This window comes from Trachurus trachurus, assembly GCF_905171665.1.
Source record: "Trachurus trachurus genome assembly, chromosome: 21".
Classification (NCBI taxonomy): Eukaryota; Metazoa; Chordata; class Actinopteri; order Carangiformes; family Carangidae; genus Trachurus; species Trachurus trachurus.
In genome coordinates, this window is record NC_139899.1 from 8009861 (window position 1) to 8037674 (window position 27814).

General features: G+C 39.4%; 4 protein-coding genes across 6 annotated transcripts in view; 1 reads left to right on the plus strand and 3 right to left on the minus strand.

Moving 5' to 3' along the window:
* Nucleotides 1–833: 833 nt before the first annotated feature.
* Nucleotides 834–9167, minus strand: gmppaa (GDP-mannose pyrophosphorylase Aa). Of its 2 annotated transcripts, XM_083996256.1 has the most exons (13): nucleotides 9045–9167; nucleotides 7585–7682; nucleotides 7384–7487; nucleotides 6907–7099; nucleotides 6666–6725; nucleotides 6450–6580; nucleotides 6265–6279; nucleotides 3758–3892; nucleotides 3376–3473; nucleotides 3226–3272; nucleotides 3037–3129; nucleotides 1933–2101; nucleotides 834–1382 (listed from the first exon to the last, which is right to left on the minus strand). In XM_083996256.1, the coding sequence occupies exons 1-13, from the start codon at nucleotides 9082–9084 to the stop codon at nucleotides 1282–1284; spliced, it is 1284 nt and encodes a 427-aa protein (XP_083852382.1). In that variant the 5' UTR covers nucleotides 9085–9167; the 3' UTR covers nucleotides 834–1281. The 2 variants fall into 2 exon arrangements, with proteins under 2 accessions (XP_083852382.1, XP_083852383.1); XM_083996257.1 differs by lacking the exon at nucleotides 6265–6279.
* Nucleotides 9168–10814: 1647 nt separating this feature from the next.
* pnkd (PNKD metallo-beta-lactamase domain containing) lies at nucleotides 10815–21184 on the minus strand. 2 transcript variants are annotated; one of them, XM_083996649.1, is made up of 9 exons: nucleotides 20850–21184; nucleotides 20232–20347; nucleotides 19586–19635; nucleotides 19364–19422; nucleotides 18984–19076; nucleotides 18338–18501; nucleotides 15903–15989; nucleotides 13877–13992; nucleotides 10815–12348 (listed from the first exon to the last, which is right to left on the minus strand). In XM_083996649.1, the coding sequence occupies exons 1-9, from the start codon at nucleotides 21005–21007 to the stop codon at nucleotides 12175–12177; spliced, it is 1017 nt and encodes a 338-aa protein (XP_083852775.1). In that variant the 5' UTR covers nucleotides 21008–21184; the 3' UTR covers nucleotides 10815–12174. The 2 variants fall into 2 exon arrangements, with proteins under 2 accessions (XP_083852775.1, XP_083852774.1); XM_083996648.1 differs by having other exon boundaries at nucleotides 19586–19698.
* An 809-nt stretch (nucleotides 21185–21993) lies between these two features.
* LOC311004398 (protein lifeguard 3-like) lies at nucleotides 21994–25513 on the plus strand (the record flags this gene model as incomplete). Its single annotated transcript, XM_083996452.1, has 11 exons — nucleotides 21994–22264; nucleotides 22376–22443; nucleotides 22556–22620; nucleotides 22723–22776; nucleotides 22916–22966; nucleotides 23083–23122; nucleotides 23357–23394; nucleotides 23513–23600; nucleotides 23954–24049; nucleotides 24183–24236; nucleotides 24998–25513. 11 exons carry the CDS (start codon nucleotides 21994–21996, stop codon nucleotides 25145–25147), a joined length of 975 nt encoding a protein of 324 aa, XP_083852578.1. The 3' UTR covers nucleotides 25148–25513.
* Nucleotides 25514–25569: 56 nt separating this feature from the next.
* Nucleotides 25570–27814, minus strand: part of dars1 (aspartyl-tRNA synthetase 1) — a 28533-nt gene continuing 26288 nt past the window's right edge. The window contains exons 14-18 of the mRNA XM_083996451.1: nucleotides 27669–27711; nucleotides 27371–27451; nucleotides 26729–26840; nucleotides 26282–26353; nucleotides 25570–26149 (exon numbers count right to left, since the gene is read on the minus strand). Of these exons, the coding sequence (XP_083852577.1) occupies nucleotides 26058–26149; nucleotides 26282–26353; nucleotides 26729–26840; nucleotides 27371–27451; nucleotides 27669–27711 (400 nt within the window). The 3' untranslated portion in view covers nucleotides 25570–26057. The remainder of the gene's footprint in view (nucleotides 26150–26281; nucleotides 26354–26728; nucleotides 26841–27370; nucleotides 27452–27668; nucleotides 27712–27814) is intronic.

The following is a 27814-nucleotide window of genomic DNA, read 5'->3' on the forward strand; positions in this document are numbered from 1 at the left end:
AACACAGACTATGTTCTCCACTTGGTTTTCCTAAGATGCCTCAGAGGCAGAAGTAAAAAAAAAACCATGAACACACTTTCAACAACATGTTGTTAGTAAGTGTTCAGCAAATAGTATTTGAGTTTGGATCTACAAACTCTACCCCCACTGGGAGCTGTTTTCTGCATAAATAAATAGCAAATTTCACTGTTATGAGACTGGAAAGCCTATTTGATCTAACGAATATTAGGTTTGCCTTTCATGTGAGGAGCGTCAAGGTTTTAGCCCAGTTGATGAACATCCCACCAAGGGGAAAAACCACGGTAATGAGAGGCTCCAGGCGGATTTCTGAAGCAGTAAGGCACCTGAATGTATCTGAGAAGCACTGGGAGCTACATATGAAACCTGGAATTAACTTATCATGAATAAAAAATTTAAATTAACTTGTTTTCCCCTTTATTTGAGGGGAGACTGTTAAGAGCTTTGATCAAACTACATTGTGCTGCACAGTTGACATCGCTCCCTAATAGACACACTTGTTGCAATAATTGGAACAAAACTGCTGGAGTGATCATGAGGGGTCGAAGGCTTAATAAGTAAGTGTTAATTTGCTGTATCTATTATTTGGAACAGCTCCCTCAGTGATTGCGAATACAAACTTTAAGTATCTGTTCTTGCTGCTTATCCTTAAGACCCCCAACCGAGTTTACATTTTAAAAGGCAGCATTACTTGATTACGAAGTAAATCTCACGCCTGCCTCAGACTGATATACTATTTACAATGGAGATACTGAAAGGTTTTAATCAGAGCACCACATAAATAATCATCTCGGAAAGTTAATCAGTTAGTTGTCATGATTTTTATTTTCTAATCATTCCATCACCATTCTCATGCTCAAGTAACAGTCTCAAACTGCAAACTGTGTCCTTGAGGAACAGAGCATGTGTGTCTTTAAACTCTTTTTTAACATCACATTACACCCAACAAAACAAGTGTCCATAGTCATTTTACAGTTCGGTAAAGTTAATAAAAAAAACCCAATATAAACCTCTGGCATGACAGCGCTGTTCAAGGTGAATCAACATGCGTGATTAGCCTCTCTCCAACTTTGCTGACATCCAATGGTGCATAAAGACTTGAGGACAAATATATAAAAATCTATCTTTCAAAACTATTTAATGAAGGTCCCATATCTTCATTTTTGACATCTTATATACAGTAACTCAGAGGCAGTGCCAGTAGTCGTCCAGGTGCATCCTTCATCAGTGACAGTAAGTGGACAGAAGCACAAGGAAGATTAACTATAGAATAATTTGGTTTTTGAAACCACGGTTGAGGTCTTTATGTGGGAGGACAATTGAGTTGAGTATAATCACCTCTGAGGGGATTGTCACGTTACAACCTGAGGAGACAAAGCACAGCTAGAGTTAGTCTTTGCAGTGTAGTGCCAATATAACATAAAAGATGTTTGTACTTTTCATTTATATTGTTTTTTATACTGTGTTTAATTTCTAGTTTGCTTGGAAAAAACTGAAACCTCCTCCCGAAGAGACTATGATGAACATTAAACACAGAAAAGAGAGTAAATCACTGAGCCTCTTGACTATTGAGAGCACTGTTTTGAAAGGAAATGCTGCACAAAAAATAATGATGTGCACTTTGCACGAGAGATGGAAAAATGCTTCTCGTACCACAGTAACCACTCACTGCTGGAAAAGACTAACGCGTGCAAAAATATGTTGAATGGCTAATCCAAAAACATGCTGCAGACGAAACCCACCAGTTCTACATAAACTCCACCAAAATTTGGAAAGGGTAAACATTCCCCTCATTCATCCATAAACTTTTCATTTCTGAGAACATTGTTTAAAAATTCTGACAAAAATACTTGTTTTGATTCTGAATATGATGAATATTTAACAATTCATTTGAGGAATGCAAGTTTCACTTACCGAGAATAGTAATTGAGGGAGTGAGTTTTCCATCTCTGAAGAGGGTCTCACTGTCAATCTTTGCATAGGGATCGTTAGGGTTTGGGTCGCTTGGGGTCCCTTCTACTCTTGCCCACTTTCCAATGGTGCTATCCCATCCCACAATGCTGTTCAAAACACAGCAGTGATCCTTCAGGAAGAACAATGTGACAAAAAGACACTTTGAGAAGAAGTTTTTAAATATTCACAATTTGTCAGCAAGATAAGCCTCCGAAGCATCAAAGACTTTGACGTCTCTACAAACACTGAATTAGACTGTGTTACCACATGTGAAATAATCGTGGGCATCAGCGCACTTGTAAAAGCAGATTAATAACAGGGGGTGTTTATTTGGGCGTAGACCTAAGCTAACAAATAGGCAATATGCAGTGAAAGCCAATAAGTCACCTGCAGTCTAAATTCATTTCAGAGGCTCTCAGTCATCACTTGAGACATGGGATTAAATTATGACGGCCTCAAAATCGTTAAGAATGACATCTTTGTGAGAGGCACAGGCAACAGTATTTCTGGTGTGACAGAAGAGCTTTAAGATTCATTTCAGAGAAGTCACAGCTGAAGTGTGGATAATGTTAGTAATAAAATGTAAAGATGTCACTGACAGTGAACGAGCAGATAAATTTGACTTCAGCTCGATTAGTTTGAGGACCAGTTTAATTCCAATCTTGATGCCTTGCACTGTGGCCAAAGTTAAAAGTTTCAGAGGTTGCTCATATTTAATCATAACCCAAACCTAACCTTGATCTTTAGTGTTAGCTCACCTGTTAATGCCACAAATAAATGAAAATGACATTGTCACTTTATGCATATTTTGGAGGCTAAAGTAAAGTGCAACTAACTCCCAGTGCAGCGTGTGGCAAGACACCAAAATACCAGACAAGCACAGACCATTAAAAAGCCCTCATGTGGCTGACGGAAATGCCACTTTGGCCAAGCAGAATGCCAATTTGTGTGACAACAAGCTTACACCCGTGTGTTACAACAAGCTGTGGCTGGTCACGTTTCCCCGTGAAGGAAACCTTTCCTCTAGCTCATCTTGTAAACCACCGGGTCTTCACTGAGGCTCACCTGTAGAGTTGCCCCATGGAGGATGACGGACTCTCGAACTCGGACCCCAGCACCGATAGTAACTCCGGTGCCAATGGAGACGTTGGGACCCAACTGCACAGAGAAAAGTAGAAATTACCTTTTAATGTGTTTGTGTGTGCAATACCTATTCATTGAGCTAAGCACAACACAATATGGAAGAACTCTTACCATAGCAGTGGGGTCAATGTTGGCTGTAGGGTGAATGTAGACATTACCTGGGGAAGGTATAAACAAAAAAATTAAATACATAATATGTTAAATACATTAAATACGTAAATGTGAGGAAGAGTGGAGCTACACAAGGCTTTTGAATCGTACCGCTTATTTTGGGGCCTCCCTCCTTATTTACAGCCAGTCTCTCAGAATGGGTTTTGTGATACTGGTTGAGGTACAATCGACTGGCATAAATTGCAGACCTGAGAGAAACAACAAAGTAAGTTCACACTTTATCATTGAGGTGTGATTGTGGGGTTCAAAATGTCTGTTTTACAGAGATGGTTGCTGTTGTTCATCTCTCTCTTATGTTTGCGATGTGAACTAAATTTATTGTCTATGCCTAAATCAATTTTAAATACTATATAAACTAAGTTGGAATCCCATATTTATGCTAGAGCAGCATCCCTCTGGTGGCATTGTGTGTGTTTGAAAGCTGACTTTATGTGCTGTTCAACCTGACAGTGTTTATGACGTATTCACTCACCCTGCAGATTTAATCTGGCTCCAGAAGCTGAGGGTTTTATACACATACAGTTTGCCCTGTCCTGCCAGGGCAGTGAAAATGTCCTGCTCCAGCCTGATGGCCTCTGCTCGGTGCCAGCCGTTGGTTGGCTCCTCTCTGCAATAGACAGATGATCAGTTTATAGCACTGAATTACAAACTGAGGCCAGGCGCCTTATCAAAATCAAACTTTGGAGTCAAAGTTAAAATGAATTCCAGGACAAAAGCTGGTATTCATATTGAAAAACATACTATAACATGAGAATTGCTTTGATTTAGCTCCATTTAAAAGGTGACATCATTTTAAAAGAACCAACTGATAGTATTTTCGCATAAGTGTTAATTTTAAGTGCATAAACAGTGTAATCATTAAAAATTAAGTGCATTATAAGAAAGCCAATGATCCTCCCATTCCAACAATGAAAACAATCAACAATTTTCTTTTGCAGACCAAACACATTCATTTAGAGGCTGTATTTCACTCCTAACCACCCATTTCAAATGAGTAAAACAATTTAGCTGTAATTAATGCATTTGGTTATCTCTCTTTTTTTCTTTTTACTAGAAATTGTATGACTATTGAAAAATAAAAAGCGGAATTAGGAAAAAATAAAGGGTTTCAGTGGCTTTCTCCTTGCCCCCTGTGTATTTTAACTGTTTTTGAGAGTCCTCAAATATTTAGTTGAGTGGAGAAATCAACCAAGGAGCTCTGTAAACCCCAGAGTCTCTTGGAGCCAAAGAAAAACATGAAATTTATTGCCCTACAATCGAAGCTGCAGAATGAAAACGAGAGCAGCGAGTTAAAATGCATCACTGATACTAACTTTGATGGTGTCAGCGCTGGGATGAAACCAAAGCTGATTACCTAGTAGTGAACCAAAACTCAAGTGAAAGAATCTATGCGTTCCATATTAATCAGGGTTTCTGGCATAGTGTATTGTGAGAGCCCCAAGAAGAAACAGAGTGTTAAATATTGATGAAAAGAATATCTTAAAGGATTGCACCCATAATCAAAGTTTTACCAAAAAGGCTGAGATGTGGTTTGAGGCAGAGTTGTCCCTCAGAGACTTTTGCAGTATAACACTTCTCATTTCTATCAAGTATCTCTGATGTGTTCAACAATTTTGCTGATTCAGTGCCCGGCTTGATTTAAGCGCTATTGATGTTAGTAGGTGAATTATGCGCAGCGTGGTTTGACCTTTTTGCAATATATTTCAAGTGTCCTTGGGGTGTCAAATGTTAGGTTTAGTTCAACACAAAATGTAAAAACATCACAAATGAGAAATAGTCAAATCTCCAAACAAACCTTTAACTTACTCATATCCCCTGTGTTATTTCAGATTGTGTGCATGACCGAGGTTCACACTGACTGTTATATGACAGGAACCTTTTCTTTTTTTCAGATATTCAGAGGGAGAGCTTAGCTGCTACTGAAGCAGCCAACAAACAGAGCAAGAATGCGTGTGACACCAGACCAACACCAAATTCTCACTGCCAACGATGCATCACAAACTTTCCCCAAATATGAGTTATCTATTTAGTCTTTGCTAGTAACCTATAGAAACAACATGAAAGACAATCATTGAATGTTCTGGTTGTGCCTCAAAAGATGAGCAGGCTGTTGCAAAATGCAGGATGCAGTGTTTGACACTTGAGAGAGAAAGCAACAATAATTTTAGGGAAAAAAATGAAACCTATAGACAAAGCTTTTTAAAAGAAAAAAAGAAAAAAGAAGAAAGAAATCTGTGGATGTGGATATTTCAAATAAACTTGTTTGTACATTTGAGGAAATCTGCTTACTGGCTTAGTGTTAGATGAGAAGATCACTACTGATCTCATATCTGTCATTTAAGCATGGACAGCTGGTTAGCTTAACAAATAGAAAACAGGAGGGGGGAGCAGACATGGCTTAGCCCAAAGCTGAGAAAATCTGCTCACCAGAACCTGTATAGCTCAGTTTTACTGCTTTGGTTTATACTTTATTAACACTAAATTTAAACACAATACTGAGTTGGTGTATGTGTCAGACTATTTTCTTAGATCCCAGCAAGAAAAAAAGGTGATCTGTCATTTTTAAATTTACCAAACAAACATGAGAGTGGTACCAGTCTTCTCATCTATGCTGCAGCAAGAAAACAAAGCAGCATATTTCCTAACATGTCAAACCTTTAATCTCTGACAGGCAAAGACATTCCCCAACAGTTGCCTTTCAAAGGGCAAAAATTGGTCAAAAGACACCACTATAATATTTGCTAAAAGACACAACTATAAATAAATAACAACAATGAATAAATAAATAATATCAAGCTGCTACAGAAACAGGAGCTGCATAATTCATCAAAAAAAGGTGCACAGAAAAAGGGCACAGGCAACAAAAACACAAAGCATCCTATGCAATCCCAGCCTTATAGTGGGGTGGTCTTTCTACAGCTCACACCAAACATTAAGTGCTCTACAGACACACCGTGCAGCCTACATGTACCAACTTACCCATCGTATGGATATCTGATGAGTGTGTGAGGAAACGGAAATCATGGTGGGAGGGAAAAAAAGACAAATGAAGAGAACCAAAGAAATGGAGTAAATGGTTTTCACATGCATTCCCACACACAGATCCCCTGGGAGGAGAGGAGAGGGGAGGGGAGAGGGGAGGAGGGGGGTGGGCTTCAACTCACAACAACATCTCCTGCTGATTCTTCTGGAAGACTGTGCCAATATGCTGGAAGATGTCAGGGTTGAACAGGTATATGCCGCAGTTGATGATGTCACTCACAAATGTGCTGGGCTTTTCCACATAATGCAGGACCTGCATTAACAAGTAGCAGCAGTTATGATCCAAGGTCACACAAGGATTCAGTATTTAGCTAAATAAAATATAAAGTGTTCAATACCTCATTTGTTTCCTCTTTTGCAACGATACAGCCATAATTGAGCGATTGTGTTCTGTTTGCCTGATGAGAGAAAAGCAGTGAATGTTTTCGCACTCATTAAATTTCACAATTTGACATGAAAGAACCTAAATTTGTTATAAACAAATAATAATGAATAAAGTAAGTACTTTCAGAGTTTGACTTTAACTATATTCTAGAAGTTCTTTTAAGATATTACTAACTGTCATTAATAAAATCTCACCGTTGTCCCCAGGATGACAAAGCTGTTTGGTTCTCCGTGTTCTTTCTGGAAGCTGAGCATCTCTGTGAGAGGAAACGCTGAACAGACATCTGCATTCAGAACAAAGAAAGCCTCTGGATTGCCAGAGACAATCTGATCTCTGAAGTGATAGATGCCTCCTCCGGTGCCCAGGGCTGCATATTCTTGCAAATACCTGCCGTGAACAGTAAGGAAGAACAGCATAATTAAGTCATTGAGCAATGGTGGTGCCCTACGGCAAGAAAATTAGTGTCACTTATACATAAAAGACTGAGTTAAAAGAAAAGTATCTTGACATCTTAGCAGTATGAGGTTATAACTCCCACAATCCCCCAAATATATGGGAAGAAATAGAAGTCATTGCTGTGGATGTGCAGGGAGAGTATGAACACAACTATGTTTATTTGTACTGGTTTAGCAAGAACTCTTGTAAACCAGTTTTTCAGCTCAGATATTCACCTGATGGAAACTTTGAACTCCTGCTGGGCATTAACCAGGAATCTGGTTAGTTCTTCATTTGGCTGATAAAAACCAATGAGCAAAATCTCCTTCATATTTGGTACCTGTAACAAAAAAGATGTAAGTTAATGTACTGATTTCATAAAAAGCTATTCTCTGCATCACAAGATAATTGTTCACACTAACTTGAATGACTCTCACCTTGGCACATGCTTCAATGTGGTGTTGCAGCATGGGAACACCAGCGACTGGAAACAAGGGTTTGGGAACTTCAAATGACAGCGGCCTGAATCTTGTACCTGTTGAGTAAGTAGTTTGTTACTCACGTCCACATTACTTTTCCCCATGATTCCTCTGTATTTCAAAATCAATCCAAAAAGTATGCGTTTTCGAATAATTGCAATCACAAATGTCTGTGACATTTTAAATAGCCATCTTTGACCACAAGAAAGTAGTGCTACAATTTCAAATACAAAGTTGACTTGATTTGTCAGTCAGAAAAATAATTTTGATAAGACTGATCATTACAGCAATTATTGATTACAAAAGGGTGAAAAATGTGTTTTCATCCTCTCAAACACAAATATTTCTTGTTTCTCTTTGTTTTCTATCATTATGACTGTTGGTTGGACAAAACAAGACACCTGAAATGGATGAAAATGACCATTAAAAAAAACTATTTTATGATTTTTGAATTGATCATACACTAAATGATTAGTGTAGTAACTGATCAAAAATAATCAACAGAGGACAAGAGTCAATAACAGCACCTGTTGGTCTTTCCTCTACTACCATTAGGACTCTCACGTTTTTGAACATCAGCATTTCTTGGACTCTATTATGAGGGGTGTGTAGCCTACAGTGTTGGGAGCAGCACTACAACCTCCACGTCACTTTACAATAGTTGCACTGCCTGTTTTACCCATCCCTTGTTCATTGTGTCAGATCTCATGATGTAGCACGGCCCCCTCTGGCTCCTAAAGGAATCTCTCTACTCAATAAAGTTTGATAAACCGGTTTCCAGAGAGGCCTGGAGATGGGCACAAACACACTGGAATAATTACAATTTTCAGCTGCAAGGACAAATGCAGACATTTAAGATAGATTACTGGATCAATGACAGAACTGTTACTGTAAGAAAACAGTGCTACAAACAGAGATCAGATTTGGCTACTTCATCTCTATTCTCAACTTGGTCCGTTTCATTCTCATAAAATATTCATGAAAATTCAAAAGCAGCTGATGCTTTAATGAATATTCACAAATACTTTGTGCATGGGTTGTAACTCCAATACGCGTATATTCATTTACTTTGTCCAATAGCAGACGTTACACATGCTGAAACATAGCCCATGTAAATACTTAATTCTAAAATAGGATTACATGGACTGACACAGGCTAAGTTTAATGGGTAAATGAATAAGCTCCTGTAGGCTACAACTATTCATATCTACGAGTTGTCCCTTAGTTGTGGTCATAACATTTAATTATTTAATCAAGTTTAGACTGCTGTTTTCTTTCTGCTTGTGTGCTGTCACCTCCTTGTGCCACGTCAGTGTAAACAAGATCACACCGTCTTGTTAGCATTAGCAGCTTAGCTTCCCTTACCCACACTCAGAGCCCAGCACAACAACACGACTATGACGAGGTCGGTCTCTCACCTTTCTGGGGGCCTCCGATTAAAATAACCGCCTTCAACATCTTTACTGAGACGTAGTGATTTGTGACAGAACTGCTCGGGAGCCACCTGCAGCTGTTTGGTGAGTGTTTCCGTTTCCACTTCCTTGCTGTGACGTCGTGGAGATCGGCCGGAAAACGTGGAGCGGAGTAACGCTCCGGGAGCGGAGTGGAGACTGCAAAGACCCGGGGCAGTTTGGCTCTCACAGCAGCACCGACTGGAGGAGGTTATCTTAGCATTACCAGGAGAAGGAGGCTTCAACACTGTCAGTCTCCTGCTACTTTCACAAGGCTGCGAGGGGCAACGTAACCAACTGAGAGCCGTCGTTGCTATAAGAAAAGGAGCGGGGTTGACCATTGTTGCAATGGGCGAGATAGATAGATAGATAGATAGATAGATAGATAGATAGATAGATAGATAGATAGATAGATAGATAGACTTTCTCTTTTATTTTAGATATAATATATAATGTTCTGACAGTGGGAAATAACATTAAAAAGCATAAATGCTTTAAAATGTATTAATAATACTTAACTAAATTGAATAAAACCATAAAAGGCTCACTTGTAGTTAGAGTTATGAGGTCATAGATTGTCAGAACACTCTGTGCAATTACTCATTACTGTTCTTTCATTACTCTATTAAAAAAATGTGCTTCTGTACATGTTTTTTCCAGAACAGGCTGTTTGACTGCTGTGCACCACAGCAGACCAGATAATGGAATTCAACTATCATTCATCTTATCCAGACTTTTACCTCTGCAACCAGTAAAAACATTGACAATAGTCTACATGGAGAAATAATAACACCAGCTGACCTAGAAGACATATAACTTGTATTTGCATTACATTGCTTGCATTGTCTTATGCATGTTTTTTTTTTAGTTTACTTTTCACAGTGATAGATTGTGTTTGTGTTGATCTAGGCAGCTGCTTCTGGCTGAGCTTTGTTTGCGATTATCTATTGTTTGTGTTGTGAGTTTCTGGGGAAAAAAGCTGCTTCATGTTCACAGATTCAGTTTTCCAGGGAATTGTAATGTTGAAATCACAACGGTATTAGCTACCATTTTCCTTTCTCTCATATTATTATCTCATTAACTCTAAGATATTACTTTCACGTTGTCTCATTAAATCTAATAAAAATGACTGATTCTGAAGCAGATCTGCAATCTGGCACCTGAGGTCGAATGAGAACACAACACCTTGTAATCCTACAGCTTCTTGCTACTGTTGGGTGAAACTGCTTTATCCATAGCAAGTGCAGCTTACTTTTTTATTTTCCTTACATGAAGTATCTTCTAAACATGCTTTAAGTAGGTTATGCTCTTTGAGTGAAGGAAGTTATGGCAGTGGGGAAAAATAACTCATCTGTCAGTTTTTAACATTTATAAAGACAACAAGTACCATATACACAGCTCTAATAGAGAATTTTACTTTCATATTTCCTCATTAAAACATAACCTGAAGTAAAACAGTCTCCCGTGTGTTGGTGTTTGTAACTCAAACATATGCTAATAAGGTGCAAAGCTGCATCAAACAAACTGAATAACATTTTAGTCAACAATCACCAGGGGACAAGGTGCTTTGGTACGCTCTCTTTACAGGAGCAACGGAGGAATCTGAAGCACTTTCACATCTCCTCAAAAGTTTCAAGGTTTATTCCTTTGCATCCTGACCCATCTCTACCTAAACAGAGGCTACAATAAACTTCCTTCATATAAAGGCATACAAAATAACAACACAACACAATGTTTGTTACAATTAAATATTTTTCCTCCTCTTTATGGTCACAGCAAAATAAACCCTTTACTGTATTAAAAAATATCTAACAGTTTACCTTTGAGATCCATTACAAAAACATTCCTTCATTCGAGTGTCACAGTCAATGTCAAATCGTAGTCTCACATAAGAAAGAAAAGAGAAATTCAAACAACCTAAACATTATAGTTTAAACATCAATTCAAAAATATTGCAAAACATACTGTATGTCTACAGATAGCTTAACCCAGTCCTGACTAATTATTGTTATGTTAACTAAAGAAATTATTTTTTCAAAAGGTTCGTACAATACAATGGAGCACTTGTTCACATATACTGCTGTTCATGTAGTGCCGCTACAAACAGGTAAAACACAGTTCTAAATGCAAAAAAAAACAATTACTTAGTTAATTATTTTCTGGGAGGCACAAGAATATCCTAACATGAGAATCTGTTTCACCTTTGGCCCATTAGCAGACAATTTCTTTGTCTTTTTTGTCTGAATTTTAAAACAAAACATCTCAGGGAAAAACAAGGATAGTACCGGTAGCTAAATAACATGCTCCATGAAGAACTAATGCTAATAACACAAGTTGAAATACAGTTGGCTCTTGGTTTCAGCAAACACATTCATATAAAAGGCTCGTGTGCACAAAGTTCAGACAGGAAAGAGCATAAGTGCGAATAATTAAATAAAGAATACTATTATTGTTCTAACTTTTACTTTTCTACAACAATTCAAAAACAGTCATGTTCAAAATACGTAAGTCTAAGTCAAATGTTAGATGAATAAAGTACTTACTCTTCAGCAGCATGTAAATATGAAACTAGATACAGATAATAACCAAATACCGTTATTTTGACTGTTTTCAATTGCCCAGAAAAACCTGATATTAACAGGTCTAAGCAAGTTTTTTAACCAGTGGAAAAGGGGCTTATAACACAGTACCTAACATGCTGATTAATCAATGCAATGTGCAGACCTGCTCTCACCCTGGGTCTCACACACCAGAATGAGAAATCTGTTTATACCTACTTGTGCAAACAGGAAAGTTCTCATGCAAATCTAAATAGTGTTTATGCCCCTGTGGTAAATAAGCAATAAATGAGCACTGCTCTGTCAATAAACACAAAATTATCACAATATACAGCATGTGGAGATCTAATAGGATTATGTGATAATGAAGTGGTTATTGAAACAGCTCATAAAGGTCAAAATTGACTTAATGCCCTGTGAGTCTACAAAATCGTTCAGGTTTTTATACAGTACCTCAGAGTTCAGCAGCCGGTCACTGCTTTCATACCACAGTCCAATAGAGGTGAGCTCACTGCTCTGTTCTGTCCTGGTCCTCAGTACTATCTCCTGTTGTAGAGGTCTTTGCGTTTCCGCAGCTCCTCAAGCACCCGAGCTCTGAACTGGGTCCAGTCTTCATCCTGGAACTGCTGGAGGCCCAGGGCCAGATGGAGCTCAGCAGTCTGGCTGCGCAGGAAAGGGTTGTACTGCTTCTCTTCTCCAATAGTGGAGGGACTCTGAAAGTGAAGTGTATATCAAAACACAGCCCTTTTCAATCTCTGTAGTATCCACAATGATTCGCATGCTATTCATTCATTAGCACAATAATCTAATGGTAACAAGGGGTTCCTGCCAACTGAACACACTCAGCACAGCTTTGCCTTTCTGCAGCTCTGTCCCAGTTCACATCCTGCACTACTTCTCCTCATCAACAATAAATCACCTACTTCATTTCCTGGTCATGTAATTATCAAGGCATAATCTGCAGTGTTTATTTATCTTATTCCATTTTATTATTGTATTGTGTTTTAATTACCCTATTTTAATTGTTTTTAAAAAAAAACTGTAAAACACATTAAGCTGTATTGTTTGTATGAAAGGTGCTATACAAGTAATTGTTATTAGTGTTTGCTAATCCACATGACACCTTTCTCACACAACAGTGAGGTTAAGTGTAAATGGGTTTCTGTTCTTAAACTGTTTCATGTATCAAATCCTCCTCTCTACCACACTGAAAGTTAAGAAACAGTAAAGTAGCACTTTACTGAACTACCCAAGACTGAGATACTAAACCTAGTCTTTAGTACTCATCAAATGTTAAAGTAATAACGAGGGGCGTCGTGTGGCGCAGGAGGTTAAGCAGGCGCCCCATGTATAGAGGCTACAGTCCTCGCTGCAGGGGACCCCGGTTCGAATCCCACATCGGGCAGCCCTTTCCTGCATTTCATTCCCCCTCTATCTGTCTCCCCATTTCCGGTCTCTCTCCACTGTACTATCTAATAAAGGCGTGAAAAGCCAAAAAATATACTTAAAAAAAAGTAATAACAAGGAACACGGGTGTAAATAACATGATCAATAATGGCTGAATTCCATTTAGCTGCTTCAGGTTCAAGGTGTTTTTAAGCCTGCTCACTGCCTCACTGTTAGGGCGTACTGGAACACTAGGACAGAGTCACTGTTACTGGTAACACCTGTGTTTCCATAGATTTTCTTCAAGTCTTGCAGTGACATTTAGAACTTTCTGTAATGATTATATACTGCTCATACATACTAAATACAAATGTATTGTTTATGTGATGATCTGCTCATCAGGTTACTGTGGAATTAATCCAACAGATGAATATTGTCAAAGTGTAATAACAGTGGCTACATTTCATATTCAATTCATTCACATGATTCAGAGACAACAAGACAGTCAACCCCTTAATAAGTTCTGACTTCAGAAGTTGGCAAAATTCAGTGAGATGTGAACTTGTGAAATTGTCATGCTGTATTGATGGTAGATAAAAAACCCCATCTGAATTCTGGAGAGGCTCTTCACTCAACAGAGAACCTTTGCTCCGCTGCAGACGCTATCGTAGACGAGACTCAAATGTGAGAGCCTGAAAGAGGAGGAAGTGAGAAAAGAGCAAGCTCTCTGGGCACTGACAACATGAACACTGTACACAGGTGATAAGCCCTTCCTTCCCAGGTGCTAGACAACATGAATCCTTTTCTGGGGCGGTGTGCTTGAGAAGCATAACAATGGTAATATATCATTCTCACCGTGCACAGCTTCTGGCCTCGCTGCTGCAGCACCCACTGATATTTGTTTTCCCTGGCAGCGTTGCGTGGCTCAACCTCAGCAGCAAACAGCAGGTTGTCTTCTGCATACTCATGACCTGAGAGATAGCCACACAAAAATGAAATAAATAAATAAAGATTCACATCAATGCGCATATCTGCACTGAAAAGTTTACACACCATGGGCGTCCCCTTGTAATCTCTATTAAGACTTTATAAGTGCGTGCATAGATGCAACAATATTAGGATCTTCTCTTGCTCAAAATGAGAAGGAAGTGATACCATCTTGATTGTCTTCATGCATGTGATGTACTTGTGACTGTGTCAACATTAAAACTGGCTCAAACAAATGCATTTTTACAAGCAACATATTTCAGTTTTAGTGAATTCCCTAAAAGGACATCCAACAATTTAGGAACAGCCACCTTGTACATTTTACAGAAATTCATAATATTTTAAAGGCTAAAATCTTTTTCTTTTTTTTTTCTAGCTGATTGCTTAAAGGTTGGGTCTGGAGTTTTGTGCCCAAAAATAAACATTAGACTTATACAAATGAAATCTGTCTTAAAGCTTCAGTTGGTAACAATTATTCAGTCATATTTGCTGGAACTGTCACTATATTCTGATGGTCAGACATTAAATGGGTAATTTAGGACAATATCCAACTCCTCTGGCTCCACCTACAGCCTGTAATCGTATTTGCCGAAATCCACCGCGACTGATGATTCTCCACCAGTCAGGTAGAAGGAGCTGAGGAGCAGCCAATCGCCGCTCGTACAGGTCGGATGAAAATGAAAGTAAAGTCTGCAACTTGGTTGGACATTTCAAGACAACAGACCCCTCTTTTCACCTCTGTCAACCCCCCTAAGCAATCTCTCTTTTTGCTTGCAATAAGCATGTGCAAATGAAGATTTGTTTGCAATTTTTTATATGATGTCTATTTGGATAAAGGGTGAGTAAAAAAAAACAAAAAACTGGGCTCCCACTCAAGTTTAATCGATAAAATGTCCTGCACTGTTACTCTTATGTTTCTCCAAAATGTAATACAGGTACAGTATGTAATCATATCTGTAATATACTATTCTTTTATTATTCTAGGTCCAGGACATAGTTTAAAATCAGGTAGTGTGAAGTGTTTTGAGAGGATGAAGTGACATTAATATTACATAAACGGCGGCTTTGCGTTAATACACTCTTAATCACTTTGCCACTCAATAAGCTCACCTTGGCTCCTTCTCCTGTCTGGCACTCTGCCTATGATCCTGTCACTGGTGATTCCTCTGCTTATCGTCGTGCACCACTTTCAGAGCCAACAAATTTATCGCACTTTGTCACTATCATGAGTTATTACTTATTAACTGCCAGCAATAATCAGGTGATGTATGCACTGTTTAACCTGACCTTGTGACTGTCTCTCTCCTCAGGATCTCGTCTTAAAATAATCGCAGATGGGGATGATTTAAGAAACTGGATGTGCTTGAATGCAAAAGAAACAACGACCACATTACTGACATACAGTATGACGGGTTCTGTCTCGATTGTCAGAGCACTTTGTAAACACTGTTATCTGTTTTTTAAAATGTGCTATTTATGAAGTTATAATCATTATCCTTATTCCTGCTGTGGGGAAAAGTCAGATGTTCTTTGGAGGAAATGCGTTGAGGGAAATTGTGACTGCTCTTCTTCAGCAGTTTTGGCAGCGCCTTTCCCGGTGCACTGTGCTGATAACATTACAGTGCTACTGTATCAGTGTGATGCCACAACTCCAGTTACTAATGGCAGAAATTCACCAAGTGAAATGCTTGTTAGAAAAAGAACCCAACAGAGTTTATAGAGAGCCGAGGGTGGAAGAAAACTTGACAGAGACGACCCCCTAATAAATCTTTACACAGGAAAACCACAAGAGCATCTCGCAAAGAATAGATACCAAACAACTGCACATTCAAACCATTACCACATGACACATACACCACAATGAGTCTCTGATAAGTGAGGAAAGTTTTCCTACCGGGCCATAAGAGAGTATCGTCACTTAAGGAGCTGACTGTGTCCAGCGATGACAGCATTGTTGTTGCACTGCCTTCAAACATCCTCCCTGAAAAACAAGTTTTACTGTCATTTCAGATTCAAATTCAAAACAGGGCATTAAGCAGGCCAAACACACTTTTCTGGATCATTTCATTACTACTTGGAATTGAATTTTAAACTTAAAGTTTTGTGTTTTAAGTGGCTGACTTGCTGAGAAAAGCAACACATTTCTTTCAGATCAGAGGTCATGCAGCTTTTTAATTCAGGTTGTAAATGAGAAGTTTAAAAAAAGCCACGTTAGCAATTCTACTTTGGGAGGGACATTAAGTGGTGTTTAGTAATGCTGGTTGTGTGCTACTATGCTAGAAACTCCATCCTGCAGTGCACCAAACAGCAAGGATGATGTTGCTTTTTCATGCTGAACAAAACAAGCTTCAATTACTACATTCAAGATTTTTAATTTTGATAAATGAGTATGTTTAATGTTTCCTGGGGAGCAGTAGATTTATTGTAATTATTCTAATGCAATCATAGTCTTTAAAGCCACTACTGGACCAGGTAGCAAAAATAATAACCATAAACCTAACAGGCATTTAAAATCAAATAAAAAAAGGAATACTGCATAGTAATATTGTATAGTTAAAGGGATAGTTCAACATTTTGGCAAATTGGCCCATTGCCATAATCGCTATAGTCATAGCAATAGGTTCATTACCTTTAATTGTCGGTGTAAACTATTTTTAGAACGGTGGAGCGGAGCGGCAGGCTGCTCAGGGCTACGCTATGGAGGCTAAGGGAATTTCTTGGTTTCCCTCATCAAACTCATCAAATACACAACCCAACAACTCAAAAACGCTGTTGTAGACAAGTTGTGAGCTGCACATTCACCACGCTATGAGATAATAACACAACGTTATGAGACGGAGCTGTTTTAGAGGTAAATTCATGCAAAACCGCTGATGCGCGTTGCGTTCAGGGACAGTTTTTCAGCAAGCAGACTCTGTATTTACCCTGTATTTACCTCGAAAACGGCTCCGTTTCGTAACGTTTCATTATTATCTCATAGCGTGGTGATTGTGCAGGTCACAACTTGTCCACGAAAGCGTTTTGGAGTTTTGGGATTTTGTATTTGATGAGTTTGATGAGGGAAACCAAGAAATTCCTTTAGCCTCCATAGTGTAGCTCTGAGCAGCCTGCTGCTCCGCTCCGCCGTTCTAAAAATAGCTTGCACCGACAAATAAAGTTAACGAACCTGCTGCTATGACTATAGCGATTATGGCAATGGGCCAATTTGCCAAAATGTTGAACTATCCCTTTAAGATGAAAGTGATGTGTATTTATTCGGCACTAAATATCTTGAACCTGAGTGTATACGGGGGGCAGGTGGTTAGTGTGTGAGTAAAGTAAAACACTATAGCAATAAAAGTTGCCATATGAACCACAGACATGAATTTTAAATACAATGCCTCCCTAACAGCTGATCCAGAGCCGAAATACGCAAACATTCAACTGCAGAGAGAGGATTCTTCTTGTGCTTGCAATTTTCCTGTTGTTTTCACAGTATCCCAGTTGATCAAATATTCAAGTTAATCCTCCATGTGGATGTCTGTGTGAGGACATGTTAGGGCATTTCTCTCCTTCTGTATGTGGAACATGATGCTGAATTAGCTGAGGGCTAAACAGAGTAAACAGTCATCTGATTGTGTCCTTTATGGCGCTTTTCCACTACACAGTCACAGCTCGGCACGGCTCGGTTTAGGTACTTTTCCATTATAGCTGAGTTCTTCATAGTTCCTCCATGGTGGGGTCGGGGTCGTCATATCACGGCGGTAGCCGCCCCGTCGTCTCTCTTTTTTCGATCCTCTCATCAGCTCCAAACTCACTCGTCTGCACCTCGATTACAGACCACAGTGTGGTTTTTCTCACAGTAGTCATTTAACTCACACGAAAGAATAAAAACAGTCTCAGCACAGATCAGTGGGCGCTGTTGTTGGTGTGTTTTTAAATTTAGCAGGTTTGATTCTCGTGACGGAAGTCGTGCTCGCGACTCTTCCAGCAGTGACGACGCTCTGGCCAATCAGTGGAAGGTAGTCGGCTGATGTCACGTTTAGCATCGCTTCGGTTCGCTTGGAACCCGGGCTGAGGCGTTACCAAAAAAGTACCAGGTACCAGGTACTAGTGGGAAAGAAAGAAAAAAAAAACGAATAGAGCCGTGCCGTGCCGCGCTGGTGGAAAAGCGCCATAAAGTGCCCATTAGAGGGTTACAAGGATCTGCATTATGTGCTGAATGATTTTAGTCTTCACAGAGGTTAGTGTTGCTCTTTGGATTTTATGTGTAGTTTCTTTATTTTCCTGTGAACCAGGACACAGTGTTGTATGTTTACATCTGTGAATCCTGTTCTCTGTGTAACTCACCACATCCAGAGAGGAAAACCAGGTCACCAGAGAAGAGGCTGGAGGGAGCGCCGACCGCTTGGCCATCCAGGAGGTAGATCATGTGGCCCACTGTGTGTCCAGGAGTGAAGAGGGCCTTAAAGTGCATGCGGCCAACTGTCACAGCGTCCTTGTGGGAGAGAGGGCTGGGAACACAGAGCGACCATTTATAACTTATCTTATGATGTGGTCATTTCAGATCAAAAACTGAGATAAAGAGATGAACGGAAAGAAAGAGTGTGATGTGATAAAAAAGAAAAAGAAAAAGTGAAGCAACAGTTAAAAGCTGATTCATGTGGGTCATTTTTATAGAGTCACTGACAATAACATACACTGAAAATGGAAAAGTTAACAGAAAATCTCTCTTTTTCAATCATTTTAATGTCAAAATGTAGTTGCCACATTAAAATGTGGGAAAATTGCAGCTGTCATTTTGGATTTAGGTTGTTTATGCCATCTAGCCTCAGTTGACCTATGCTGTTAGGCCAAAACATCCCCAGAGATAACAGATGAGTTTATCATAACATAATTTACTGTGAAGTCAGCTGCTGCAAGGGTGGACAGTGAAACAAGACAGGAAACCTTTACAATCAGACTGATTCTATAAGAGGCACTGTGCTGCACTTACTGTGTGAGGCCAGGAATGTTATCAGCTGCATTCCCATACACTCTGCAGGAGCTGTGAAGCCTTTTCAACCCTTTGTTTCCCCCACTGTGATCCCTACAAACAAACAGCGAGAGCTTAAAAGTTTTGAAAAATGAGGCATTATTACATTCGATTATGTGTTTCCTATTCATTACATTCAAAATGTGTTGAATTTGAACAGCAGTAATGGTGTGAATGGAAATATCATGTTTCCCTTAACACACTGTAGTCTTTTTGCAATATGTCAAACTTGATATATTTAGCTCCATCTCCTAGTGTTTAAGTCATCAAAACAAAACAAAACAATTACAAGCTATAAGACAATCAAATAATAGGAACGTATACAATCTGTGCAAACTCACCAATGCTTGTGTGTACAGAGTATAGCTTCTAACATCACTCCCTCCTCCTTAAGTACTGCCTGAAAAGTGACAAGTGTTGTTAAACCCGTCAACCAGTTTAAATGCATGAGTAATGTCACTTATTTTTAAACATGTCATTGCCACATTTGAGGATCTTTACAAACAAGAGAAAACTTATATCTTATACACTCTATACACACAACTGACAGTGGAGGCACTCACCTGAACCGTTTGAGGGTCTGCAGGGTCTACAACCACCGCAACACTGGAGGCTGTGTCAATTACAAGATAGCTGTAGTTGTCAGACAGTACCGGGATGGGAATTATTTTTATATCTGTGGGCAGACAAAGACATGACATATAACATATGGAGCACAATGTTAATATAAGTAGATGTGCAGGACAAATAAATACAAGTACATTTTTCATCTATTTGCGCATGTGCAGTCAGAGAATTTGCAGTTTTTTTTTGTTTGTTTGTTTTTTTTAACACTGGTGAAATTTGAATTTTGTGAATATTTTCTTGGCAGGTCGATTTACAGTGTGCGCCCCTAGATTTTCCGCTTGCGCTCCTGAAATTTTAAGTGTGGGGCCACTGTGCTCCTAGTAAAAAAAAAAAAGTTAGTCTGGAGCCCTGTATTATATAAACATGTCCAGGTGTGCTGACATTTGTACAAAAATGAAAATGTACTTTTGCAATGAAAGCAATTCTCCAGCATAGGCATCATAAGAGAGCATGAACAATGTCTGACACCATCACGAGGCTTGTCCTGCTTTGATGATGAAGGCATCTCCCCACAAATAACAAAAGAAGACATGCCAACACTGTATTGACAGAATGAGCAGTAAAGTCCATCTTGTCACGCACCGTTGAACTCCATGGGCTGGACAGTGGAGTGTCCACCGGGGTAATGTTCCCTGGCCTTTCTCATTTGCCTCTTGTAGTACATGTAGCCAAGTCTGGTCCTTGTGTAGAGTGTGTACCTAGGGAGGCAGTTCATAAGGCAAGTCAACATTGTGTCTGCTTGCAGGAGCTGACAAAGCTTAACCACACCACATAGTTACAATAAAGGGAGGGTCACGCCTCCTCAAGTATCTGCAAGAACAGACAGAGCAACCACATGCAGGCTACTCTTGTCTACTCTTGTAGACCACGTTTAACGTGATAGAATACCATCCATCAGTAACTTAGTTTCAACAACTATAAGTTTTTACATTTTAGACACAACGACTCTAATATGAATTGCCGTATGTGGCTCATCTGTATGCCGAGAAAACAAAGTCTTCCTACTGTTTAGAAAGGGCCGTCTATCATTAGTTAAGCTTCTTCCTTTGCATACAGATAACGCGACTGTACATGGGAACATATTTGGTGGGACGGCCCTCTGATGACACTTGCTAGTTAGATGTTGCTAAGCTACGCTAATGGGAATCAGCTCGACGACAACAAATGTTATTTCATTTAGGACAGTCGTTTAATACTCACGCGATTCGGAACAGTGGCTTCTCCGTGCGGGCCATTATCTTGCTCAGCAGGTTCCTCCAAAACAGCAGTCCTGCGCGCCTGTACCGTACACACACACACAAGACACAGAAGAAGGATGCAAAGGCAATCAGCGTTGCCATCCAGTCGGGAGGCGCCATAGTATCGCAGCAGAACGTAATGACGTGTAAAGCCTCGCCACCACCCCGGAAGCGAGGACATAAACAACGTCCATAATAAAATCATGACGCCATGCATTTAACTTTATCTCTGTGGCTCATGTGACGTCCACTGTGTGAAAATAATCTCATCATAAAATTCAAATTGTGTTTTCCTTTTCCAAAAATATAACATTAATTTAAAATTCTGTTATCACTACTACAAAATGTGTGTTATAGCCTATGACACTTAACTTATTATAACCACATCAGTGACAGTGAGTGTCAGCTGAAATTCAGAAATGAAGAAAACACATCAACATTTTAAGCACATTTAGTATTCCAGATGTAGGCCTAATTAATTGCACATCCCGATACAAATATCAGATCAAACAACATCTAACCTATAGTATTTTTAATATTCTGAGAAGGAACCTGAGCTACCAGAGTTCTCAGAGACACAGCAGTAACAGTGTGAGTTTCAGTGAACATATCCTATTACAAAGATGACATCCCCCTGTGGCACAAGGCTGCAAACCACCAAGGAGAGAAAGGACTGAAGAGCACAGCGGACACATTTTAGGCTTAAACCACCGGGTAAATAAAATTCTTTCTTTCTTTCTTTCTTTCTTTCTTTCTTTCTTTCTTTCTTTCTTTCTTTCTTTCTTTCTTTCTTTCTTTCTTTCTTTCTTCATAATAATGCATAATACAAAATAATGATAGAACTCTTGGTTTGTTTGTCTATAATACTTTAGTTCTTCCACATTCATAATGACATTTAATTGAGTTATAGTCTCAATAAAATAAAAATAATTAGCCTAACTGGTTATGACTTACTGACAGGCATGAATAGGAAGGTTATAGTATTTTGTATTTGCTTTCCTTTTACATTATAGCTTGTCAAAGAATCATTTCAGTAATACAGTACTACAGAGGCTATGGGTCTGATTTAGTACTCACCCTTTTCTCTAGGTGTTCTGGCAAAAACCATGACATCTAAAAGAGACAGCCCACCGCCTTATGAGGATGCAGTGCAACATCCTAAGTATGGAAACCCCCAAGATCAACAACATGGCTCCGCTCTTCCACCACCTCCATCTTACAGCCCCAGTCCTGGCATGTGCCACGGCCCGCCTGGCTACTGGGGCCATGAGGGCGTCTACCCGCCGGCCGGCATGTGGTCAGGCCCTGGCTTCTCTCCATCTGGGATGCCCATGACAATACCAACTCTGTCTGCTGGAGTGCCACCATCCAACTCAGGTTCTGAGGAGATGACACGGGACTTCAGCAAATCACATCCTGCTTTTTATTTATATGAACTTCCGAGAGTAATAAATACAAATTACCACTTCACTGTTCCCAATTCTGCAGGGGACATGGAGGATCTTCAGAGCAACCAGTGGGAAAGCACGTCTGTTCGGCATGCCTTCATCAGAAAGGTAAGGATTTTCATCATTCCCCCTCGCCAGACACAGACAATCCTATTAACATCAACAGCTGATATGTTTATTAAGTGCTCAACAGAACATCTTGCTTTTGTTTTTATGGCAGGTTTACTTAATTCTAGCAGCACAGCTTGTCGTCACCTTTTCAGTTGTTGCCGTCTTTACATTTGTGTAAGTGTCGCTTCTTTTTACCAAAGTACAATATCCCATCTTATCTACTGGAGAACGACCGTCAGTCTCCTAATGAGTGATGCTGTATGTGTGTCGTCATAGTGACCCAGTGAGGCTGTTTGTCATCACATACCCTGGCATCTACTGGGCATCTCTGTGAGTTACTTTCCAAGAAAATAAACAAAAATATTATCCATTCTGTGCAACTAAAAGAATGACTCAGTATTCACAGTGGTATTATTCTTATGGCATGATGTCAAATACAGTAACAATCATGTGATTTGTCTACCCATAGTGTGGTTTATTTCGTGGTTTACTGCATTCTCATCTGCTGCAAAGAAATAAGGTAAGCCCTGGCCCTGACATGACTGTATGAGGAAATAGTGTTATATTTTCAAGTATTCACAACCAGAGATAATTCTGTTTGTATACTTTAAAATATTCATCACATTCTTTGTGTAGGAGACGTTTCCCATGGAATATTATTCTGCTGGGAGTATTTGTAAGTATTATATGTTATATCATGAGGCAGAAGCCAATATTGTGCTGTGACCTTGCAAATCCATTTGACAAAACAAAGAAACATGACGTGAAGAGTTCGATAGTATTTGAGTAGGAGACTGAAAAAGTAAAGTAAAATCAAACCAAGGCAGCCAATAGAAAAGAAAACAGCCTGAAAAAGGTTAGAACCCTCTCTGTCCTCCATGACGTACTGTTTTTATGTTTTGTGTTTCAGACTCTCGCCTTGTCGTACATGACTGGAACAATATCAAGGTTTGTTTTTGGCTCCAACTCAGGCAATACACACAGAGTTCATTTTCAAAATGATCATTATAATTGCATGCTTTCATGTTTTTTTGGTTTAATCCTGAAATCAATCTGTATTTTACAGCTATTACGAAACAAAAGCAGTGTTTCTCGCCATGGGAATAACAGCAGTAGTTTGCGTAGCTGTCACAATCTTCTGCTTCCAAACCAAGGTAGATGGAGATGTAAACTGTGTCTCTGTAGCTCAGTAGCCTGTGGCTTGTCAGAGGATGTCTTTGTTGTCAGTGTAAAAGAACGCCTTTGTCTCGCATTACAATGGGGCACTGAGTTCCTTTAAATATTTATAACATTTTTGGATGAGATGTGAATCCAACTTCTCTGTCTGATGCAACTCAAGATGAATAAGTTACATTTTCGGCTGGTGCATGACATATCCACCCCATTTATTATTGTTTTTTCCCCCCTTGTTCTGATCCTGTTTCAAATTATCTTGACTGCTCTTTCATGTAGTTTGAAGCTGATTAACTTCACTTTCATCCTGCCAATGACTTGTTTCTCATCACAGGTGGACTTTACCTCCTGTGGGGGACTTCTCTGTATTGCTGCCGTTTTGCTCATGATCGTTGGGATTGTTACAGCCATCGTCCTTTCCTTCCAATATGTGAGGACTCCTTGGTCAAATCCTTTAATTTATTCCCTCTTCTCGTGTTTCTCGGTGTGAGGAGTAGCAGCTCAGCAGGGTGTATCTGTTGGGCTGATTTCACATTCAAAGGCCTTTGTTATGTCACCCACAGGTCCCTTGGCTGCATATGCTGTACGCTGCAATTGGAGCCATCATTTACACTCTGGTGAGTCTGCACTCACATGAAGTTAAGGACAACTTGTCAGCCTGGTAGTGCAAGGTCATTGTGGAATAACAAGAGGCATAACCCCCTTTACCCTGAAATACACTATTATTCACTAGACTTAACTTCTCAGCTACATATGACAATTTACTGGCAAAACAACACAGAAATCTTACTTATCAAATTATATTTCTGTTCGATTATTGTTTTTTTCTGAATGTGGACTCAAGGCCATACAAGTGTACCAATGGAAAGAGTTCATTTCAGATTCAGATTTGTAGGTGTGTTAGCTCATGGAAAGCAACGTGCTAGGTTTACCATTTGGTGTATTTGCTTTGTTGTAAACCAAGATTGTAACCATTATGGCTGCTTAACACCAGCATATACGCATTATTGTTGAGTATGTCAACAAGCTAAAGTTAGCTCATAACACCGTGGTGAGTATAGTGTTACAGATCTGTTAGTGTGGCTGTTGACTCTAGAAACGTCTGCCTAATGGTAGAACTTGAGGAAATGGGTCAAGGGTTACAAAATTATCAGGGTTCATTCAGATGGGGAGGGGGGGGGGGGGCAGGGAAATCTGGCAAGGTGATTACATTCCTGTTAGACCAAAATGCTGGACAGGAATTAACATCAAAAGGACTTTTGCCAGCTGAATATTTGATGGTTTGTGGCTCCCCACTGAACTAAACAACCTCAAACCCATTTTCCTTCTTGCTTGACAACCAAACTTTCTTTTGTTTTTCTCTCTCTCCCTCTGTTAGTTTTTAGTTTACAACACCCAGCTTCTTATTGGAAACCGAGAGTTGGCCATCAGCCCGGAGGAATACATCTACGGAGCTCTCTCTCTCTACGTTGACATTGTTCACATCTTTCTCTTCATCCTTCAGATCAGTGGAGCTGCAACTGACTAAGCTCATGGTCAAAGGCTCACGGTTGTTGTATTAAGACTTTGCCTTTAAACACAATGCTACAGAAACACAAGTGTTTAAATTAGGATGCATCATTATCGACGATCATTGTTAAACTTAAAATTTAACTATACTGTATATATTGTCAATAACACTTGAGCACTTTGATTAATTCTTCCATGTATAAAGCTGGGGGAGAACTGAACACATGGTAGAGCTTTGCATTTTTGTATATTTGTTCATTAATGCTAAGTTTTTTGTGCTAGTTAGTAATTTAGTAAATCCATACAAAACATAATTGAATGGGGTAGTAGTCTGAACTATCACTGCTGTCAAACCTGATGATTACTGAATTGTTGAGCAGTGCACAGTGTGATCCTAAATGCAGGGTACAACACAAAAAATCAACTATGGAGAGAAAACAATTGATGGTCCGAGAGGTTTGTTTTTTTATTATTAGAGGTTGGTTCAGTTAATTACATACAAAACACCTGTAGTTAACAGGCATGCTGCTGGAGACCACAATCATTAGTCCTAAGTCTGTGCTGGTAGTAGGAGGGACTCTGTATTAAAGTTGTTTTTAACATTCCCATAAAAAAGAACTTAGACAAATACTGACTCATTGATTTAAATATGGATTAAGAGTGTGCAGATTTCCAGCAACTTCCTAAAGTCACTGGCCAACCCCTCTTACTCTTTAATCTATCAGTTTGTTGTTGTCAGACAACAATACACACCAATCAATAAAGTACAACCTACTGTTGCAACCGTTTAATTCTTTCATCATAATTGTTATTAATAGTGGCACGTTAGAGTCACGGGGTGGCACTAGCTCCTATACCCTCTCCTTATCTGTCGTCAGCATCTGTGTGTTAGTCCAGTGATGATTGGGTTCATCCACACGGTGGCAGGTTCAAGGTGTCAGGCGCTTGGGGTCACGTGGGAACATGGAGGTCTGACGTACGTTGTGGAGACCAAGGTACAGCATGCACACTCTCTCCAGGCCTGGGAAGGATGAAAGCTCTGTTACTTAACTAATCTTCATTCTTGCCATTAATAGGACAAATACGGAATATTCTGATGATAATTCAATATGAGCATGTCCTGTAAGACAAGGGATCTGTGTTCTGTACGCACCTATGCCTCCACCACCATGAGGGGGAGCTCCATACCGGAAGGAGTCAATGTAGGCCTTGATCTTCTCCAGATCTGTAGTATCATGAATGGGGAAAAAAAGTTCAGTTATAAAAAGGGGAAAACACTTCCTGTAACAATCTGATGTCATTGTTATTTCACTATTTATTTAACCTTCACCCCAAAAGTTGTATATTTATCAGATTGTTTCTTAAGAAACTGCAGGTTATGGTAGGGGACAATATTATATAAGCCCTCCATGGGTTTCCGACCCCACCTGCACATTGTTTTCTTTATATATAATTCACTCTTCATAGAGTGATTTGCATCAAATGTAAAAAGTTTATTTTATTTTATGTGCAAATAAATATTTACTAATTACTAAATTGTGATGTAATAGCCACTTATCACCAACAGAGGGAGACAGAAACCATATGTAAATATGATTACCAATCTGGTGATGCTTGGCCCTGTCGGTGAGCAGCCCAGCATCGTGGATTCTCTGAGCTCCGGACAGGATTTCCTCACCCCTCATGAACATGTCGTAGGAGTTGGAGTATTTCTGATAAAAACAAGAAGAGACACCATCTGTGATATCAAGAATCATGCTTTCTACACCTCTGTTAATAAAAGGAGAGGGGGGACCCAGACAACAAAATCATAGAGACATAAATATGACATTAAGTACAATTAAAAGAGGGATTTCAACTTGATGATATCACAATATGGATGGAGAGTGGACTGTTGTGGAAGTCAGGTTAGATAAGAGCACACATCTAATGATATACCTTTCCCCCCCATAACAATAAGAGGACAGGTTACAAACCTTACAAACAGATAGAGCAGATTACTACAAAGCTCACTGAAATGGCAACAGTTGAGGTCAGTCAACCGCAACAGGTAACTTTTTTTTTTTTTTTACAGAGATTCTACAACTGAAACAAAGTACGGTATATAAGCACATGCAGCAACCGCCAAGGGCTGGGGAGTCTTGCATAAAACTAATTTACAAAGCTTTACATGAACATTTGTTGTTGCACATTTCTCACTGTGTAGCTAACAGCTGTGTGAAGGAGTAGCTGAGAGACTTACAATGTTGTTTGGATCAGGCATTGTGTAGAAGGGTCTAACAGCCAGTGGGTATTTATCCAGCACGTAGAAGTCGGTGTCATACTGAGAAAAGTGAGCGTAGACACAAACAGTCATTAGTCACACAACTGAGTGTTAACAGATACATTGTTCCATTCTTTTGAGCTGAAATACACAACTGAGTGAGTGTAACCCTTCAAATAATGATGTTTCGCTATAGACCAAGACAATTTTTTAAACAACTTCCACAATTGGTCTCCAGTTATGCCTTATTAAAATTATGAAACACAACTGGACATACCTTTTCCTTGACAAGACGGCCCAGCAGCTTTTCATTGGGGGTACTGCAGAACATCAGAGAGAAACATTAATTCTCATACCAATACCTCTAACTTGCTTGAAACTAAATATTGTAACATAACAATATTCAGTTTCAAGCGAGTTTCT